Here is a 21,811-nt window from a genome sequence, read left to right as displayed (position 1 = left end):
AAACGCAGAACAAGATAAAGGAGTCAGATTCCTGATAATGTCGGTAGCTTCATCATACCAACCTTGAACTGCTTGCTTCACCACTATGTCTTCGTGGGAGAGAAATAAATTTCTATCTTTAGATGATTGGCATGTGGCGGATTGTGTCATTCATAGCTGAAGCCAACACTCACTGACTCAGAAAGGGGGACTAGGTGATTGGGGAGCAAGGGTAGGGCTAGGCTCCTATTACTGAATCCATTTTATAGTTTAGAAACATGCCAGAGTAGGAATAGTACCATGAAAAATCTATATCAAGGAGTCTATTTTCTCTTTTCTTGAGCACCTCTGAAGTTTCAAGGGCTGTTGGGGCATCTTCATCCCTTAAGATTATCACAGTTTCAGGATATTTTATTCACTCAAAAAGCCTAAAAAGTGCAGCTGGTTAGCTCAGTTGGTTAGAGCACAATGCTCGTAACACCAGGGTTGCTGGTTCGATCCTCGCATGGGCCAGTGTGAGCTGCGCCCTCCACAACTAGATTGAAATAACTACTTGACTTGGAACTGATGGGTCCTGGAAAACAAACACTTAAAAAATAAATACGTTTTTTTAAAAAAAAGCCTAAAAGCCCACTCTAGACCAAAAGAATTCTTACTAAGTACGCAGGCTGTGAAAATCTATGAAAAAAAAGTGTGTGTGTGTGTGTGTGTGTGCGCGCGCGCACGCAGTACATAGAGAAAGGAGAGAATTCATTTTTGTATACCTCAATCTCAGTTGGATTCTTCCTAATTATAGATATTCTAAGGCTGAGGTTTTTTATACCATCATAAATTAAGTTATTTGTTACTGGATCCATTCTTAGCTGGAGCCATTCCAGTGCCCTGCTAGGAGAAGCAACTATCTTATTCAATTTAGGATGTGCTGGCAACACTCCAAACATCAACAAGAACCCAGAAACATTCTCAAGCAGAATGTATGATATATTGCAGCAATGTCAATAATCTCTGCTTTCAATTTTGATTTATGGATATTGTTTTAGGAGAATCAAAGGAAAGAAAGTAAATTTAGGAACACCGACCAGGGTGCTGAGGAACAGAATGCTGATGGGGCTCAGGGCAGGCCGCCCCCAAATACGCCACTTCGGCATTTTGATTATTTTAAATTAAAGTTGCTTGAGAAACAGCCAGTGCAGAAAGGACACTCTGACCGTGCTTTGTCTCCCTGACGACAGAAAATACATCTCCTGTATGAAAGGTGCCTTCCCTGCACCAGGAGGTAAAGGGACATCCTTACAGCTGAGATAGGGAATTCAGGGCCAAGAGGACTATATAAATAAAACTATATAAGTAAAATTCTGTTTACACTCTTTACTAATTAAGTAAAGCCTAAATTTCTTTGTCTTGTCAATTCTTCACAAATTTATGATTTGTTTGTCTAAAAAGGATAAAAGCTGGGGCCAGCCCGGTAGCTCAGATGGTTGGAACTCTGTGCTCCTAACTCTGAAGGCTGCCAGTTCGATTCCCACATGGGCCAGTGGGCTCTCAACCACAAAGACGCCAGTTAGATTCCTCGAATCCCACAAGGGATGGTGGGCTGTGCCCCCTGCAACTAACAATGGCAACTGGGCCTGGAGCTGAGCTGCGCCCTCCACAACTAAGATTGAAGGGACAACAACTTGACTTGGAAAAAGTCCTGGAAGTACACACTGTTCCCCAATAAAGTCCTGTTCCCCTTTCCCCCCTCTCCCGCAAAAAATAAAAAAATAAAAAATAAAAAGGATGAAAGTTGCTTCTTTTGGTCATTTCCTTAGGTTCCACATCTATGAGACCTCTGTATTATGATTTAAGTGTATTTTCCTCCTGTTAATCTGTCTTATGTCAACCTAAATATTAGACCAATCAAAAGAATTTAGAAAGGTAGTCTTTTGTCATTAGCTAAAGATGGGATTTAAGGTGGTGGCTTGGGCCATCTTGGGGAGTTACTCAGTTTTCCTGGGTCTCTTGAAAGTATACATGAGATATACATGCTAATAAAGTTTTGTTTGTTTTTCCCTTATTAATCTGCCTTTATTACAGGGGGTCTCAGCCAAGGACTCAGAAGGATAGAGGGAAATTATTTTTTCTCCCCTGTACCAGGAAATGGTATATTTTCATGCCACTTCAACATAGAGAGTATCTTTGTGATCAAGTTGATTGTGGGGCAAATCCCATGATGTCAACCTAATGACGATATCGATGACTTTTCAGCCTTGCTGTTACTCTCAACGGGGGGAAAAACACATATTTTCTAATACATATTAAGAAAATATTAATACTATCTCTATACACTATTATATAGCATAAAGTCCAGGATATATTGTTGTATTACCTGTTTACTGCTGTATAACATACCACCTCAAAACACACTTACTGTACTTAAAACAATGATTTATTATTTCTTATGATTCTGTGGGACAGGGACTTGAGTAGGGCTCATCTGGGTCGTTCTTTTGTTCCCTGCAGGGTTTCTTAAATTTTATTTTATTGGGGAACATTGGGGAACAGCACATTCCTTGAGGGCCCATTAGCTCCAAATCAAGTGGTTGCTCTTCAATCTAGTTGTGAAGGGTGCAGCTCAGCTCCAAGTCTAGTCACCATTTTCAATCTTTAGTTGTATGGGGCGCAGCCCACCATCCCATGTGGGAATTAAACTGGCAACCTTGTTGTTGAGAGCATGTGCTGTAAACAACTGAGCCATCTGGCCGCCCCATTCCCTGTAGGTTTTTGACTCAACTGTATTCATCTGTAGCTGAGCTAGGCTCAAAGGTCCACATAAATAGTTACTATGTATGTATATATTTAATTATATTTTTTAAAGCAATGAAAAGGTAAACCATTTTTCAAATGGCTAGTAATAAGAGGAGGAAGGGAACATGATAGAAAAAACAGGAATAAAAGATTTCTCTAAATATATCTTGTTTTGTAGGTTTGACTTTAGAACTATCTAAATATTGTAATAAAAATAAAAACAAAATTAAATAATAAAAGCAACCTCCGAATTTAGAAGTAGCAGGAAACAAATGAACCTAACTATATATTTAGTTGGTAGAATGATCAGAGAGAGAGAGAGAGAGAGAGAGAGAGAGATTATAACAAAGGATTTTAAAAAACAATAATTGTCTATTCCCAAAAGTATATATTAGAAATATATTCTAAGGACAAAAAGACCTGCAAAAAAAAATCAACAAACAAACAAATTAAATCATCATCAACTATTTTCAGTAATCATGTTGGAGGCATATGTAGTATTAGAATTGTTTTCTCAGATGGCTGTGTGTATTGTACAGAAAAAATAAAATGTCTAATTAGACTGGTACCATAGAGAACTGAAACTTTTTTGTATGTCATTGCTAGGAGATGTATAATGCATAATTAATGAGGATTAATAAAAACCAAGTCATAACTTGGAATTGAAAATGTAAGTATAAACTCATGATGCATTTTATCTGAACAACAAAAAACAAACATATTCTGTAACTCTCACCACTGAAAAGGCAAAGAAACAATGACCAATCAGGTAGCAATGAGCACACCTAGTTTCCAGATTATGATCTCTAAGTATAATTTCCCTCTTAAAGTGAACAAGGCTCTTTACAAAAATGCTTAATTCTGGGCCTGGGGCAGAAAACGTAAAAGACATGCTGAAATACCTTGTTATTCAAAAAAATCAAGGAAGCTATTGAAGACCACCAAGGTGGGTCAGAAGTATTCAGGAATCAACCTAAAAAAGCTTCACTGAGCTAAAATTGGAGATTTGAGCATCAATAATGACAATAATTTCAATAGATTGAAATTTCATACTAAAACTAAACTAATTAGTCACCTTTGGAAGATGCCAGGGAAACATTTCATTATTTTAAAGTCTGATAAATAAAGGGGGGGAAAATCAAGCCTTTTCTGACCTTCTTATCTAGTCTGTATTGCAGAATAAACAATAGTTGATGAAAGGACTATTTATAGAATACATTATTCCAAAAAGTGAATGAAAAAGGAATGATAGAGTATCACCATTTTGTAACCTCTAATGGCCATCATAAAAAGAGAGACACTGAGACATTAGTTTCTTCCTGATAGAATAACATACCAGTAACCTAAGAAAGTAGTATTGAAAAAAAATAAGAATCCAACCTGAAACACATCTAGTCTCTAAACATAACTGCCAATTTATGGGAAACACAGCAAATTAGGAATGTTTTAAACTATGCCATAGGGATGAAAGCCACAAAATCCAGACTGTAGGAAACTATAAAATAAACACCATAAAAAATTTCAAGAAAAGCAGATATGTAAGATAATCCTACAAATTAAAAGAGACTTTGAGGACTTACCAACTGATGGCAAAATATGGACCTTATTTGATCGAAATTAAAAAAATAACTATAAAAAGAAGTTTTTTTCAAAATAGGGCTGTCAGTCCAATGTGAACATCTATGTGATGGTAAATTATACATTTATAATAATTTGATAAATTATTGTAAATTTGTTTGAATGAGGTGGTAATGATTGTGGGTATGTTGAAAAAGAGAGTCCTTATTTCTGAAGACACATTTTGAAATATTTATAGAGGAAATTATATGATGTTCAGAATAATTTTTCAAAATAATCTCAATGAATGGAGAGTTGAAGGAATTTAGATAAAAAGCACTTGACCATGTATTAATAATTTTTGAAGCTGAGTAATGAATACAGTAGGTTTATTACACTATTTTCTAATTTTATTATATTTGAAATTTTGTAAAATAAAATAGCTTCAATATCAATATTCATTAAGGAGTTAGATGAAACCTAACTGGTAGAATCACAGAACTATATAAGCTCCTCTTTTTACTGTAATCTTTTCCCTAAATAATCCAACCAGCTTTTTGGTGGGCAGGTTCCATGCATCTTGGTGTATAGTGACTAGAATACAGCAGTCACTCAATAAATGTTTATTGAATAATAATAACCACTTTTAGCGTCAGTAGCTCTCTATTACTCTGATCAAATTTGTTTAGTTACCTACACATTTAAAAGACTTCGGATTTTGGGGCAGCCGGATGGCTCAGTTGGTTAGAACACGAGCTCTGAACAACAGGGTTGCAGTTCGATTCCTACATGGGCCAGTGAGCTGCGCCCTCCACAACTAGATTGAAGACAACGAGCTGCCGCTGAGCTTCTGGAGGGATGGCCGGATGGCTCAGTTGGTTAGAGCACGAGCTCTCAACAACAAGGCTGCCAGTTCAATTCCTGCATGGGATGGTGGGCTGCGCCTCCTGCAACTAATGATTGAAAATTGAAAACCACAACTGGATTTGGAGCTCAGCTGTACCCTCCACAACTAGATGGAAGGAAAATGACTTGGAGCTGATGGGCCCTGCAGAAACACACTGTTCCCCAATTTAAAAAAAAACTTAAAAATAATAAATAAATAAATAAAAGACTTCGGATTTTGTTCATAATTATTAGCAATACAGTCATGCACCAGTGACGGACCACATATAAGACGGTGGTCCCATAAGATTATAATGGAGCTGAAAAATTCCTATCACCCAGTGATGTCATAGCTGTGGTCAGGTCACAGGGAAAGCAGTAATGCTGTCAGCTAGAAATGCCTGGGGACACTCACTTGAACCCTGATGAATTTTCCACAGATATCTCCCATTTCTAAACCAATGTTACAACTGGATGGACTCTTGTGGAAGATTACAAGGCCCTGTTCAGTAATAACCATTAGGAAACTTGGAAGAAAAAAAGAATGTATTACTTACAGGCTATGAAGAGTACAAGGCACACCAGGGAGCACACAGTGAGGTGTGGGGGCAGGGGTGAGGGGAGAGGAGGATGGGGGGATGGGGTGAGGGAGGGGGGGAGAGAGAGAGAGAGAGAGAGAGAGAGAGAGAGAGAGAATATGGGCCTGGAGTCTTGCTTTTATTGGGGTTGAGTGTGGGTTTCAAGGCTCACTTTTTATTGGTGAATTTAAAACATAAGCAAGAATTTAAAGCACAGGAAGAGGAAAAACAAAACCAAGTAGCCCAAATGGTTAGTTACTGAAATCAACCAAGATCTCTAAAACAAAGGAGCCTCCGTTAGGGGAGGCGGCTCCTTATAGCGTCTTGGAAGTGGCTGCCTCTTTGGAATGGATGCCTCAGCAATCAAAACTTGTCAGGGACTTGCATGACAAAAAAATAAATAAATAAAAATAAAAACCAACTGTCAGGGTTTATACTACAATTACTCATGTGTTTGTGGTGTTGCTGGTACAAACAAACCTGCCTCCCAGTCTTATAAAAGTATAGCACATACAATTACAGTAATAGTCTGTGCCATCTAGGTTTGTGTAAGTGCACTCTCTGATGCTCACACAATGACAAAATCACCTAACTACTCATTTCTCAGAACGTGTCCACATCCCTTTTCCCATCATTAAGCAGAGTGTGATTGTAAAATAGCCTCTAGCAATCTCCCTGTAGGACTGGGAACTCTCCACATTAAATGTCACACCCTCTCGGCATTCCTGCACCAACTCCCCATAGTAACCTTTGTATAAAACCTCACCCATTAACAGACTTTTCTGCTCAAGGGTCCTTTCCCCAAATACCTCCCAGAAATAACTGAAATCTTGGCAATCTTCTTGCTGCAGTTTTGAGGTTTGGGCCAAATACTAAGCTTCTGAAAGTTTTGCTCCTAACTCACTGAATTTGAGCACTGCCTCATTACACAGTGGTTAGTGGGAGGTAAAAGGAAATCCAGCCAGAACCTAAAGAAAAACATATGGGAAATAGGATCTAAGTGTAAAATGATAGGCTATGTATGTGCTTCTAGAGTTTTAAAAGGAAACCCCAATGTCACTGTTAAAACCTGGGAACGCTTATCAAAATCTCTTAGTATAGTTTGATGGGCATGTGCAAGGGGGAGCTGACAACCTAAATTTAGAAGAAGAAAATTTACTTATGGGAGGAATGATGCCCATTCACCTGAAGGTAAATCTTATTCACATGAAACAGTTTACAGTGGGTAAAAACAGATGTTATAAGGTATTCACCTCTGTTCCTAAAAGACCCTGACAGCAGCAACAGCTGGGATTACAGGATACAGAAAGCAGCAGGCCTGAACATTTAACTGATCTGGTGACTGAGATAGCAAACGCACTGGGAGACCAAGCATTGTGGGAAATATCTTGGCTTCCTCTTTCCAAGATACTCTTGGCCACGGAATTGGTGTTCTTGTAGAAGACATCTGCTTGTAGGTGATGACTGAGAAAATGGAATAAGTATCTAGCATAAATCGTCTGCCCCCGGTTCCCTACTCTGCCAGCCATTACTAGTACATGTGGGTGTTAATTTGGTAGCTGTCCCAGATTGCAGAAAGGCAGAGATGGTTTTCAGCTAAAAATGGCGACTTGAGGATACATTTAACTACCCTTTATTCCATCCAAGTTAACTATTGAAACAACCTATAAATCTTACAGCAATGCTGGTAATTAAGAAAGGAAGGAATGTTTGCTAAATATCATAACTACAAGACCATGAAGAAAAAGCCTATCACCCCAGGTTTGAAGTTTGGAAATTAAATTTAAAAAGCAAAATCTGACTATAACCTTCACTGCACTAGCATGGGCTAGAGGTAACAATAGGTCATCGGTGATCTTCTAGAGGGCACTTATAAATCACTCCCCACCTTGGGGAGTACACTACATGCGAGAGTCACAGGAACAGGGATCCTGCGGTCCTTCCAAATAGCTTACACTGAAAATGAACGGCCACGCTAGGAAAAGAGCAGAGAGGTGTCCATAGCTCTCTCCAAATGAAGGCAACCCTGCCAGAAAAAAAAATGGAACTGCTGCCCCACCTAACCTCAAGGTTAATTGGTCTGGCACTTCAAATTCACAGAATCTCTAAAAGAAATTAAACCACGGATACTGGACAAACCCTGACCTCCCTCTTTAATTTAGTAAATAACTGAAAATGAGAAGAGAGAATACAAATCAAAAAGGTTCCAATCTGAGTAATGAGATTAAATATTTCTATACAAAATTTTGGAAGTTCTCTGATTAATTGAAGAGGATTTTGTATACTGATACCAAAATAAGCAGTAATTAAAAAGGAGAAAATCTAAAATAAAAAAAGAGTGAGAAAATTGAAAATCTTATTTTCAAGTTTCAAACAAATCAGTAAATTAGAATCCAACCCCCATGCAATCCTTCCAGAACTTGGGAAAAAAACTATAAAGAAATAAAAAGGGTAAAGAAAAAAAAGGTAACAGATGTGAAGAATAAATCCAGGAGATCCAATATATGTGTAATAAAACCAAAAGAGTCAGTTTAAAAGAAATAAACATGTAACATAAATATATTGGAGAAATTAAATATTTGATAAATTAACCCAAGGGCTAGATTGTTAAATCAATCATACAAACTAATAGAAAGACTAAACAAGAAAATATTTTTTAAAGCAAAAATATACAAAATTACCAATCAGATTTGCAAAATTTACCACAGATTTGACAGAGATTTAATTTATCTTAAAATCCTTAGCGTACATCTGGTGATACATTTGAAATTTACACAGGAACATATAAATTATAAATATATAAAAGTAAATATAAATTATTAAAATTTGCTTCAAGTGAGAAAAGCTTGAGTATTGGATTTTTACAAAAGAAATTTAAAAACAAGGAAAGCAACTTGTCTAAAGTTACACATCTTATAAGAGGCAGAGTATGAACTGGGAACTTCACAGCATCTGAAAAAATATGGAAAGCTTCTCAATTTATTTTAAGAACTTCCATAATGTTGATAGCAAACCTGACCAAAATAGCAAACACACACACATACACCCAGACACATACGCCCCATGTAGATTAATTTCACTTTATATAGATGTTAAAAGCAGAAATAAAACACCAGAAAATCAAATGCATACTAAAATAAAGTAATACACTATAATAATGTTTATTTCAGTAATGCAATAGTTATTCACTCAGAAAATGTATAGTGTTATATCAGTACATCAAAGGAAAACATCCCATGATAATTTAGATAGATTTGATATATCTATCAAAGGCATTTGATATAGATCAATGCCATTTTCTGATAAAAACTCTAAACTAAGACTAAGACATTTTTTCAATATGATTAAGACTTTTTTTTCCCCTCAAAAAAGCAGTCAGGGACATAGTTAAGTAAAACCTAGATGCATTTGCATTGGAGTTTGGAATATTTAATATTGTTCTTAATGTTCTTACTAAAGGGATACGATGAAAGAAATTAAGTACAAAAGGGATATTTTTACAACTATTAAGCTGGCACAGTTTAATCCTACCCACCCCCATCCCCACTGTAAATCTTATTTCTTACAGCCTTGTGAGATTTATATCTTCAAGGCAGAAAACAGTTGCTAAATAAGTTTTGCTAAATTCTTGTGGTCCCATTTAACATGTCAATAATTAATTCCTTTGAATAAGAGTCAATGGGGCGGCCTGATGGCTCAGTTGATTAGCGCACGAGGTCTCAACAACTAGGTTGCCAGTTCAATTCCCACATGGGATGGTGGGCTGCGCCCCCTGCAATTAAAGACTGAAAATGGCAACTGGACTTGGAGCTGAGCTGCGCCCTCCACAACTAGATTGAAGGACAATGACTTGGAGCTGATGGGCCCTGGAGAAACACACTGTTCCCCAATATTCCCCAATAAAAAAATTTTTTTTAAAAAAGCAAAAGTCTGGAGTCCCTCCCATAGACTAGAGAAGATAGTAATGTTCACCATTATAGTTTTAACGATGGATCTTAAATAGGTTAAGGATCATATGGTACAAGGCAAGTAAAAGTCCACACATTTATTTCTGCCTGGGGTTAGGTTGGAAGATGCAGAAGAGAGAGAGAAGGGAGGGTGATGTGGTCAGATGGTGACTCCAGAGTTCACTCTCCAAACTTTGTCCTTTAAAGAGCCAGAGTGGTATGCATTGAGGCAATCAGGAAGGTTGAGGAGCTTGTTCCCTATTCCTGTGTGGGACGCTAAAAGGAAGCCATGCAGAAGTCTCCATACCTACATCTGTCTGTCAGGTTAAACTAACACAGACAGACAGACAGAGCTTCTACCATTTTTTATCAAATCTAAGTCACTTTCAACTGTAAGACATAGTAAAGAAAGATGCTATCAAACCATGATATGCTTTGTAAGACCCAGTCCAACTTCAGAGATGGTATAAAGTGAAAAAAAATGCACAGATTAGAATCAACAAAATATGACAGAACTCTTAAAATGTCATATCAGGTCATGTCTTAATTTTAGCAGCTCTGCCCCTAAATTAGCATGTGGCATGTAATAGGTGTTCAATAAATGCGGAAGGAAAAGGGAGGGAGGGATGCCTGACTTATCCAGCATCTGAATGTTGTCCTCAGAACAATACATAACCTTCTTCGCTTTCATTCTTTTAAATTCAAAATCTTTGTTCATATTCTCAAGCTTTTCTGCTCTTAACTAGCTCAGACATAACCACAAGTTCTTCCTCCAGCGGATTTCAGCTTGCCCCATTGTCTTAAATCACCTGAGATCCTATATGTATTTTCCTTACTTCCAATGGCCTTTTCTCCTGTACGAAGCATGCCTCAGTGCTTTCTTTGTCCACACTGTTCTGGGGGGCCAATTGTGAAAGGTAAAAAACAGAAGAAAAATTGACCACAAGGAAGGCATCTAAGAGTAGACTGCCCTTGAGCTGAGGCTTGAAGCATAACAGGAACATACCGGTCAGCAAAGTAAGACAGGTAGAGGCACAGCAGTCTCTCCAATGAATCCAGCATGCCATGTCAATGACTCAAAATGCTAAACCTCTGATTGCTCAAAAATATAGCTTCTCATAATTTTACATTATAACTTGTATTTCCTGGGCAAGAATGTACAATGTGTTTTCTTCTCAGTTAGGCCTATTGTTAGGCAAGATTTCTGAAGGTAAAGCCTAGCTGATTGAAAAGGTGAACATTTAACAGCTGATTGTCTAGCTATTTATTGCAGCAGCTGTCTTGACCCACTAGACCTGGAAACATTCCCACTCTTGGAAATGCCTCAGTCTGTTTTACCTTCTACCTTGGTAGCTTCTCCTTCTTAGTCTCTTTAACCTGCAACAGCTCCTCTTCCAGATTACTGCCTTCGCCTTCTTTTCTTCTTTATGTTTTATTTTTTATTTAATTTTGAAATATTGATAAATTTAAAAGAATACATGTAACAGCTTTCTAAACTATGAAGCATAATAGTTAAGTAACCCATCCAGCACAAGGACTAGGGTGGGACAAACGAGGCATTTGTTTTGGGGGCAAAATTTAAGAGGTACAAATAAACAAAATATGACAATTTTAGATAAAGACAGGATCTGACCCTGTACTTTTACAACACTGCTCTAATCCCAGCCTCCTGGTTCCAATATAATTCTGTTTAAAAAAATGGGTAGCCTGGGGCGGTCAGTTAGCTTAGTTGGTTAGAGCGCGGTGCTCTTAACAACAAGGTTGCACGTCGATCCCCACATGGGTCACTGTGAGCTGCACCCTCCACAACTAGATTGAAACAACTATTTGACTTGGAGCTGATGGGTTCTGGAAAAACACACTTAAATACAAAATGAAAGTTTAGAAACAAAAACAGGTCGCCTGAGTGCAGTGATTTGCCAATTTGATTTTTAAATATAGCATTAAAATATAATTTATCTTGATTACTGAGTTTTTGGCATCCCTTAAATTTGCACCTGAGCCCAGTGCCTCACTTAACCTCTGCTTAGTCGCAGCAGTGCCCAATGTCTAATTTATGAAATGGAAAGTGTTTGGTTTTGCTAGTTGGTAAATTTTATAAAATTAAAATGTAAACTCTGTAAAACCTAAATGTATTCTTCTAAGCCATGGCTTTTCCTTTACTTAATATTGAGTCTCAAGGAGTCCTCCATGCTTATGTAAGAAGCTGTGGTTCATTCATGTTCATGGTTATCCAGCTTACTATCATATGACTGCATCTTTATTTGTCCATTTTCCTACTGATAGATGTGTGGGTTATTTCCAGTTACTTGTCATTACAAACCTTGCTTCTATGAACATTCTTGTACGTGTCTGCTTTCCATAGTTTAAGAGGTTTTCTAGGCCCTGGAGTCTGCTCCTGGGAAGAAATTTGCTGAGTTACAGAGTATAGGCAAGTTAAAATTTACTAGATAATGCCATAGTGTGATCCAAGATGCTTGTAACAATATCCACTGTCACCAGCAATGGTTTCTGTTGCTCCTTAGGCCCAACAGAATACAACTTTTTAAAATTTAAAATTTTTTGCTAATCTAGTGGGTGTAAAGTGATATCCCATTGTATGTATTCCAGTGTCTTCTCAAGGTTTTATTATTATTATTATTATTATTTTAAATGTACACATTTTATTTTATTTTACTTTTTTAAGGAGGGCGCAGCCCATGCGGGGATCAAACCAGCAACCTTGGTGTTATTAGCACCACCCTCTAAGCAACTGAGCTAACCGGCCACCTTTTCTAGGTTTTCAGCTCATCTTTTTACTCTTTTTATGACATCTTTCCACTTATGAAAAGTACTTAATTTTAATGTAGTAAGATTTATCATCTTTAGCTTTTTTTGTTAGTACTTTTGTTTCTTGCTTAAATAATTGCTTTCTCTGTTGTCATAATTTTCTATATGTTTTTCAAATAGTATTAAATTTTGGCTTTCACGTGTAGGACTTTAATACACGAATTTATGTTTGGATATCATGTAAGGCTGGGAACTGATTTTTTCGGTGTGGATAGCCTATTTCTCCATGAACATTTCCTAAAAAGTCATTCTTTCCCCACTGGATCTGCCATGCCACATCTTTCATATGTCAAGTTTCAGTATATGCGTAAGTTAATTTCTGTTTCATTGGTCAGTTTGTTTATCTTTGTGATAATGCCATATGGTCTTACTTACTATAATTTTCAAATAAATGTTGACTTCTAGCTGGTCACATCTCCTTACCCAGTTTTCTTTAAAGAATATCCTGGCTATTTGTCCCTTTTAGGACCAATTCATCAGGTTCTATTGAAAAACTTTGGGGGATATAATTGGTATACATTGCATCAATTTGGCAAAGATTGACTCATTAAAATATTTGTGTTCATTCATCTGTACATGGTACATTCCTCCATTTATTTGGTTCTTTACTGTAGGTAGTGGGTTGAACGGCCCTCCAAAGATATGACCATGTTCTAATCCCTAAAACCTGTGAATGTGACCTTATTTGGAAAAAGAGTCTTTGCAGATGTAATTAAGGATCTTAGGATACTATCTCCCTGCATTATCCAGGTGGGCCTTAAGTCTAATGGCAAGTATCACAAGACCCAGAAGAGAAGACACAGACAGAGGAGAAGGCCGTATGAAGGTGGAGGTGGAAATTGGAGCTATGCATCCACAAGCCAAGGAACACCTGGTGCCACCGTAATGATCCTGCACATCTTTTGTTATATTTATTCACAAATTCCTTATTTTTTATTGTTATTATAAATGACATCTCTTAGAGTTTCCGTTTTTTAATGGTTTATTGATGATATTCAGGAAGGCTATTAACTTTTGGATACTGATTAAGTTTCCAGAAACTTAGTTAAAACCTTTTAACATGTTTAACGAAATAAACATGTCAACATTTTATTACAATGTTGTGTGCATGCAAGAAAAAATATTTAGGTCAGTTAAAATATTTATTCCTTCCAGATTCAGACCTCAAGCTAAACATAATTTGGAAAGAGAATTTGTCTGGAAATCTGGGTGTCTGGGCACATGGCTAACTGTGACTGCAGAGGTCTTCCAAAGGCTGAAAACGAGTGACTCTTTGTAAAACATTAAATTGAGAAAATAATTTAAAAAAGAATATGTATTCCTGGTAGGGAAATTTTCTAGAAAAAGAGAATGGATTAGACACAGAAAGAAAGAACAGTCTGGTTGAAGGTGATTAGATTCTTGACTGGCTGTGAGTTCATAGTCAACTACATGTGTCACTATTACCCAGAACAAGTCTTTATTCCATCAAAATTCATTAGAAACTGGCATAAGGATTTATTAGAAATGGTAATTTTCCCCAGAAGGCGGGTGTGAATTAGAGGATTGTCCCAGACCATTTTTTCTTTCATGCAGATATTCCAACTTCTACTCTCCCTCATCTTCACTTTTTTCAAATTGCAGCCCTATTTTTAAAGCATAATAATAAATCTAGTCATGCTATTCCTTATCACTGGCAAAAACTACATTGTTCTTGGATAGAAACCAAAATCCTTAAGTGGCCCATAAGGCCATACAGCGTGTGACCCTCTCTCATCACTCTTATACAAGGGCTACAACCACACTGCTTTGCTCTTAGCTTTTGAGAACCAAAGCACTCCCTTGCCTTATCAAGTACCTTTATAAGCTATTTCTTCGACCTGAAAGCTTCTTTCCCCCACCTCATTCCTGGCCAGCTCCTCCTCATCCATTCTTCACAGGTCAGCTTAAAGTTGCTTCCTCAGAGCCTTCCTGATCCCTCAATATAAATAATAAATTAGAACCCTCTCCCCCTTACTGTATCTTTTGACTCCCAGTATTTCTCCCTGCCAGCACTCAGTGATTTATTAGTTTTTTAAATTTATTTTTAAATTTATAGTCACTGAAATTCACAAATGCATAGTCCTGTAACCACTACCACAAACAAGATACAAAACAGTTTGATCACCCTCAAAAATCTCCTCATGCTAGCTTTTTGTACTCAGGCCATCCCTTCCCCTTCAACCCCTGGCAACCACTACAGTTTTGCTTTTTCCAGAATGTCATTTTAAAACAGTATGGTATTGGCATAAAACAGGCACATAGATCAATGGAACAGAATAGAGAAGCCAGAAATAAATCCACACATATATGGTCAATTAATTTACGACAAAGGAGCCAAATACATAGAAGGCTGAAAGGACAGTCTCTTCCTTTTGCATATGACGGTCCAATTTTCCCAACACCAATAAGTGGTGTTGGGAAAATTGGACCGCCATATGCAAAAGAATGAAACTGCACCATAGTCCTATACCACACACAAAAATTAACTCAAAACAGATGAAAGGCCTAAACATAGGACCTGAAACCATGAAACTCTTAGAAGAAAACATAAGCAATAAGCTCCTTGACATTGGCCTTGGCGATGATTTTTTAAATCTGACACCAAAATCTAAAGCAACAGAAGCAAAACTAAATAGTGGGATTACATCAAACTAAAAAGCTTCTGCACAGCAAAGGAAACCATCAACAAAAATCAGCAACCTACCGAACGGGAGAAAATATTTGCAAATCGTATGTGTAATAAAGAATTAATACCCAAAATATATAAAGAACTCATATTACCAAATAGCAAAAAACAACAAAAAAATCTGATTTTAAAATGGGCAGACTATCTGAATAGATATTTTTCCAAAGAAGACATACAGATGGCCAACAGTTCATACATAAAAAGGTGCTCTGTATCATTAATCATCAGGGAAAAACAAATCAACCCACAATGAGACTGTGGTATAGTCCATACCAAAAATATTATATAGCAATGAAAAATAGTAAAGTACTGTTAAAGACTGACATAGAAAGATTTTCAACATATTTTTGAGTAAAATACAAGGGGAAAAATAATATGTATAATATGATACTATTTTTTCAAAAATAAAACAAAAAGCAATACTATGCATATTTCCAAGTTACAAGTGTATTATGAAAATGCACAGAATAAAATGGATACCCAACATATTGATAATGTGGTTATATTTGGGAAGACATATTTTAATTCAAGAAGAATATATTAATTTGGAACTATATATTTAGCAATAAATATTATTTTTAAAAATCAAATTGCTTTCTGAATGCACCAATTTCTGCTCTAAAGATATGATACTTTTAATAATCAAGACCAAGTATACAAGGAAGAAATAGTATGTCCACATGACTATGTATATTTGAACTAATTAATCTGTAGGATAGTGAGCATAGAAATCTTTAGCCAGATTTACAGTGAATCAGTTTAACTGTTGACTTAGTCTTATTATGTTAATTGTATGCATAAGGCAATTAAGGTCCACACAGATCAGTGTGTTCAGGTGAAAAAATTTTCCTATCTGTTTACTTGGGCAATTTTTACTGTTTAAACTGTTTGGAATCTGGTGGGTCAGAGACTTGACTTGTTGGTTTCGGTTATAACAGACTTCATCACATCAGAAATTTTACTTGTTGCTATCCTTTAAACAAGTGCAGACCTAGAAAATTCCCATAATACCTCATGATGAAGGCAGGTAAGTCATGAATAACTGAAATGTTATATTTTAGAGAATCTGACAATTTCTTTCTCTTCATTTGAATACGTATTATCTAAGGTCAACTATCATATGATACTTTTCCTTATAAATATGATACTTTGCAATAAAAGCATTAGTTTATAAAGAAGCATACATAAATACTTTCCTTTTGGCTAATAGTCACATGAATTTTTAACAGGATATCATTCTAGAAACATCATCTATCTCACTTTATATTTTTGCATTAAACAATTACTTTTTGAGGAAAAAATTAAGGGAAGTGATGGTATTTGATAATGAGAAAACACTTAAAATGTTCTGGAACTAGAAGTTTTATGGTGAATTTTTGACAAAGACAAGTACCTTTTTTTTCCTCCTTCACAAAATAAATTTATTTATACTTTATTAATGAAATAAATGAAATATAGTCATTTCCCTTTTTGATAACAGCTAACATAAATTTGTAACTTTATTACTTCCCCAGGAAAGATTTAATGGTGGGACATACCTTTCTTTCCATCTTCCTTTTTGGCTAGAAATCTAAGAATGAGAAGGACTGTTTTCGGTGGTGTTTTTATCTTATTCTGCCTCTTAAGTGGTAAGATTAATAAAGCATAAATCAAAAAAGTAGAAAATTACTTAGAAAATTACAGAATTGCAATATAAGTGAAGTGTGGTAATTACCTTAAGGTAATTAAAGTGCTTATAACAAGGCCTAAATAAGTGCTTAAATAATAATAAGAGCTAACATTTATTGAGCACTTACTATATGCCAGGTATTAGTCTAACTATTTCATTTGTATTAATTCACTGAATCCTCACGAAAACCCTATGAATTAAGTGCTGTTATTTCCCATTTTATAGATGAGAAAACTGAGCTGTAGATGGTGGTCCACATGTTGCTATTACTTATCACTGAGCTGAAACCAACCATACAGGGGTGGAGCCCTTATAAATATGGCAAAGAAAATGAATTAATTAGACCAAATTAGCACAGGGAGTGGTCTCCCAGCTCTTTTCCTTTTATATGTGCTTTTCTTCACCACTTCCAACATTCCTTTATTTATGACAGAACCACATAAAAGACATCACAGGGAGGTTTTTTATTCCTTTCACACAATTCCTAAGGCCCCTCAAACCAGGTAGATGTTATCTCCAAACAGGCATGTTCAAGCACCATGAAGGGAATTCTCCTTCTCAGTGAAAAAGTAAGGTGGTAATTAATGAAGATGGCTCTCTATGCTGAATCTATGGGTGAGTAGGGCATTCTCTTAGAGTCAGAAGATTAATGTACATCTGAGTCCCCTGGGGATCTTGTGAAAATGCAGTCTGATTCAGCAGGTGGGGGATGGGGTCTGAGAGTCTGGACTTCTCAAATTCACAGCTTGCCCTTAGAATTACATTGCATGGCTCAGACTTTTGGTGCAAGAGGTCTCCAAAGTGGAGAATTTACATGATGCCAGATCTTTCTCTGCCTTGCTTACGGCCCCTAGACTGTTTTCCTGGGGGAGGTCTGCTGTCATTTCTTTCTCTCCCTCTCACATTGTCCTTCCTCCTTCTGGCAGAACAAGTGGTTTTCAAAAACTGGTCCAGATTTCTATACCCAAATCACAAGCCTTCTGCTGTTTCTGTATATCTAATATACAGATTCCTGGGCCCCACTCCCTATAAATTCTAAAGGGGGGAGGTAGTGGCCTCTAGAAATCTGTGTTTATTTTAACTGCTTAAGTAAATCTGATGCACAGTCAAATCTGGAAACAGATCTTCTAGAAAATGTCTTCCATTTTTATCTATGTTGACTAAGTTCAAGAATTGCTGGGCTATCTTTACATAACCAAAATTAATAATTTTTTTGAGCCACTGAATCTGAGTATGGAAGATAACCAATATGTAAACATGAATCAAGCAATAAATATTCACAGGGAACTTACTTTGTATAATATGCTGCTTTAGACATTAAAATGGTGGCCTAAGAGTGAGTATATGGCTAGAAGTAAATTTTCTGGCTAAATAACTTTGGTTTGACCTAATTAGACACTGAGGAACTGAATACATTTTAAACAACTAAGTTCTTAAGATCAATCCCCTGACCTCACTTCTAATTAGTGTCAGTTCAGGGAACTTTCAATGCATGAATGTAGCATATGTGAACTAGAATTACTTTTTAAAATATTGCTTACTTTTCAAAGTTGAAAAGCACTGCTTTATTTTTGGATCTCTCTTCCCTTTTATTCCTCTTTGGTCTCCATCTCTATTTTCCCCCTTATATTCTCTCTCCTGTCGTTGAAGATGTTGAAGGTCTGATTTGTCAGTCATGCAACCTTTCAATTCCTTTCCATGGATGTATTTTAGACTTTGGAATCTGCATAGCAAAACCTGGTCAGTATTGTATTAAAGAGGTCCACACTAAAGGTAAGTCTTGACACTTGTTAAAAAAAAAAAGAAAAGTTATTTAAAATGAGCACAGGAAAAATCCTTATATATAAGAGCAAACATTCACTGAGCATTTACGACATGCCAGATATTATACTAAGGGCTTTTCCTGAATTATAGTCTATCAATGAAACAAAACAATGATATGAGCTAGATCTTGTCATGATCCCCACTTTTTAAGCATGAGAAATCTGAGGCATAGAAAGATTAAGAAATTTGCATGATGTTATACAACTAATGAATGTCGAAGCCAAGATTCAAATGCATGTACTTTGACTCCAGAGCACACTTTCCTAATAAATCTATATACTGTCTCCTTTACACTACTCAGATACTCACAAAAAATGAATGTATAATTTGCTGGCCCTTCTAAGTACAGCCTTATACAACTGCACAGGCTGCATGCCCAGGAAACCAGTCTTGTCTGCATGGATTAAAAAGTTAAATGGGAAACTCCAAATGATGAAAACATTAGAAGAAAATACTGGAGAACATATTTTAAGCTTGAAAGAGAGAAGACCTCCTTAACATCCAAGAAGGAAACGTTGTAAAGAAAATTATAGATAAATTTGAATATATCAACATTTCAAAATTTAAAATGAATGACAACTCCGAAATTTAAAAGATAAGGAATAAACTGGATGAAAATAGTTGGAACATAAATAACAGAAAAAAGAATTAATATCTATCCAGAGTAAAGAACTTTCAAAAACCAATTTTTAAAAAGACCAACAATCAAAAAAAATTGTAAAAACTTGTTAAAGGAAATGAAAAGGCAATTTTCAGAAGAGGAAATATAAATGACCTGATCTGAAAACAAAAAGCTGCTCCACTCATCAGTAAATATCAAAGAAATTCAAATTACAGAAATAATATAACATTTTCAATCCATCAGATTGGTAAAAGTAATAAAAGTTTTATAATATCAATGTTTAGTGACAGTGTGGAGAAATGGGACCTCTCATGCATTTCCAATAACAGTTTAGATTTGTTTAGCATTGTTGACAATCTCCGTTGAAATTTTAAACAAGCACAGCCTTCTACAAAGCAATTCTATGTCTTGGCGTCTACTGCAGAGAAATATTTACACGTAACACAAAAAGGCATATATCAAGGTTATCATTACAACTTTATATTTAATAGCAGAGTAATGAAAATGACCTAAATGTTTGTTTATAGGTGATTGTTATGTAAACTATGGTATATTCAAGCCATGGAATGCTATGCAACACTTAGAATGAACTAGATCCCTTTGTTAATATGGGAAAACCTCTAAAACATAGTTGAGCAGAAAAAATGAGTTGCAAAACAGTACATATAGTATACCATTTATGACTAAAAATCTCCACAAAGCAAAACTCTAAATTTCTCTATGGAATTGGAAGAGAATAAAAATGAGAGGAGATCAAAGTTAGTTTGGAGAAAGGAATAGAATTTGGGGGTCATGTCTGCTGGGATTTGGGGATTAAGAAGGTTACTTGAGCTTTGTTCTACCTGTCTAACCTCGGTCCCTTCTCCAGGCCCCAGATTCCCTCTGACTTGTACCTTTGCCAGTCAGAGCACCCTCCTTATTGAAGAAGAAAAGTGCTAAGTCCCCAAAGGCCATGAGTGACAGCTCTTCTCTTCCTGAATGTGGACAGATAATAATCCAGTCAGTTTGACATCTAAACAAGTATTAAAGGACTCTGCACATTAAAAAAGAGCCTGGAAGCTCGTATAGCAAAATATTGACAATAGTTCTCGGTGGGACAAGGGCCTGGAATGGCCACAATGCTGTAGGAAGAGCCAGTTTCCCAACTTGGGAATGTTACCATGACACACTGCTGTGAAACAAATAGAACTGGAACCGATGTTTTTGATAGTTTTATCAACAGGGGTTCTCCTCTTTGACACTGTCGATATTGGCAGGATAATTCTTTATTATGCAGGGCTAGCTTGCCGATTGTAGGGTGTTTAGCACATCCCCAGCCTCTGCCCAAGAATTGCCAGTAACATCTTCCACGTTGAAACAACAAGAATGTCTCTGGGGAGCTGACTGGGCGGTGAGTACACAATGTGATATATAGATGATGTGTTACACAATTGTACCCTTGAGACCCATATAATTTTCCTAACCAAAGTCACCTGAATAAATTCAATTAAAAATATATATATCTGGGCATTATCTACTGGCCTGGGGTAGAGGAACAAAATCACCCCCAGTGGAGAGACTACTGTTGGCTCGTTTCCAACTATCATACAATTTGCAGCCTTTGGGCAAATTCCTCCTCTACATTCTCCCTCATACAACTGAAGCTGGGGTGCTAGGCTTACAGGACACCACTGTCATTTATTTTGTACTTTTGTGTAGTTTTCACATTTCCTACAGTGAACATGCATTACTTCTATAATCAGGGGGAAATTAAATAATGTCAAGGACACACCTCCATTTCTGAGAAGCACACATCTAAATGATCCTTCTGTGGATTCAGCCTCGTGAATAACTCATGGCCTGGGTTAAACTTGGGAATGGTATTAGAAAGCTTCCAAACCGTGAACAATTCAAAAACTTCTACATAGTCAATGACAATTGCATGGTTTTTATCATCTGAGTCTGAAAGCTATTTTGTTTTACAATTTCAAACCTTTTGCACTGCAATGTACCCAACTAGAATACTTTTTAGGTGGGAGTTCTTAAAAGCAAGATGATGATACTTTGATAAACCTAGAATTTTGCTTTGTATTTCTTTTGTTTAACCTGTTAGTTATCTGAAGCATCTGAGGCCAGGCAGATTGCACCTCCCAAGGGATTTCTCTGCCTCTCCCTCTTTTGTTTCCTTCAGGTGGAATTCAGTGGTTTACAACTAAAGGCTGCACAGAGACCCAGGAGGAGTGCTTCAAGAGAACTGTGATACATTATGAAATTAAGACTTCTCACTGCTGCCATCGTTCTTTGTGCAATTTCTGAGCCGGAGGCCCAGATATCCCCAAATTGCTTGACTGATCAGTCGATCTGAAAGCCTGACCTGGTCATGACAAGACAACAGCTACCCTCCATCAGTTCTCTGCAGAAACCTCAGACCTTTGCAGGTCATAGGAA

General features: G+C 36.6%; 1 protein-coding gene and 1 long non-coding RNA gene across 2 annotated transcripts in view; one reads left to right on the top strand and one right to left on the bottom strand.

The window, feature by feature from the left end:
* LOC141571345 (uncharacterized) overlaps positions 1–21,811 on the bottom strand; it is a 72,769-nt gene that overhangs the window by 36,740 nt on the left and 14,218 nt on the right. The window lies entirely within an intron of this gene.
* Positions 17,529–21,679, top strand: LG04H9orf57 (linkage group 04 C9orf57 homolog). Its single transcript, XM_074331484.1, has 3 exons — positions 17,529–17,553; positions 18,589–18,711; positions 21,555–21,679. The coding sequence occupies exons 1-3, from the start codon at positions 17,529–17,531 to the stop codon at positions 21,677–21,679; spliced, it is 273 nt and encodes a 90-aa protein (XP_074187585.1).

The sequence above is a fragment of the Rhinolophus sinicus genome, linkage group LG04 (assembly GCF_036562045.2).
Source record: "Rhinolophus sinicus isolate RSC01 linkage group LG04, ASM3656204v1, whole genome shotgun sequence".
Classification (NCBI taxonomy): domain Eukaryota; kingdom Metazoa; phylum Chordata; class Mammalia; order Chiroptera; family Rhinolophidae; genus Rhinolophus; species Rhinolophus sinicus.
This window is presented reverse-complemented; position numbering and strand designations above follow the sequence as displayed.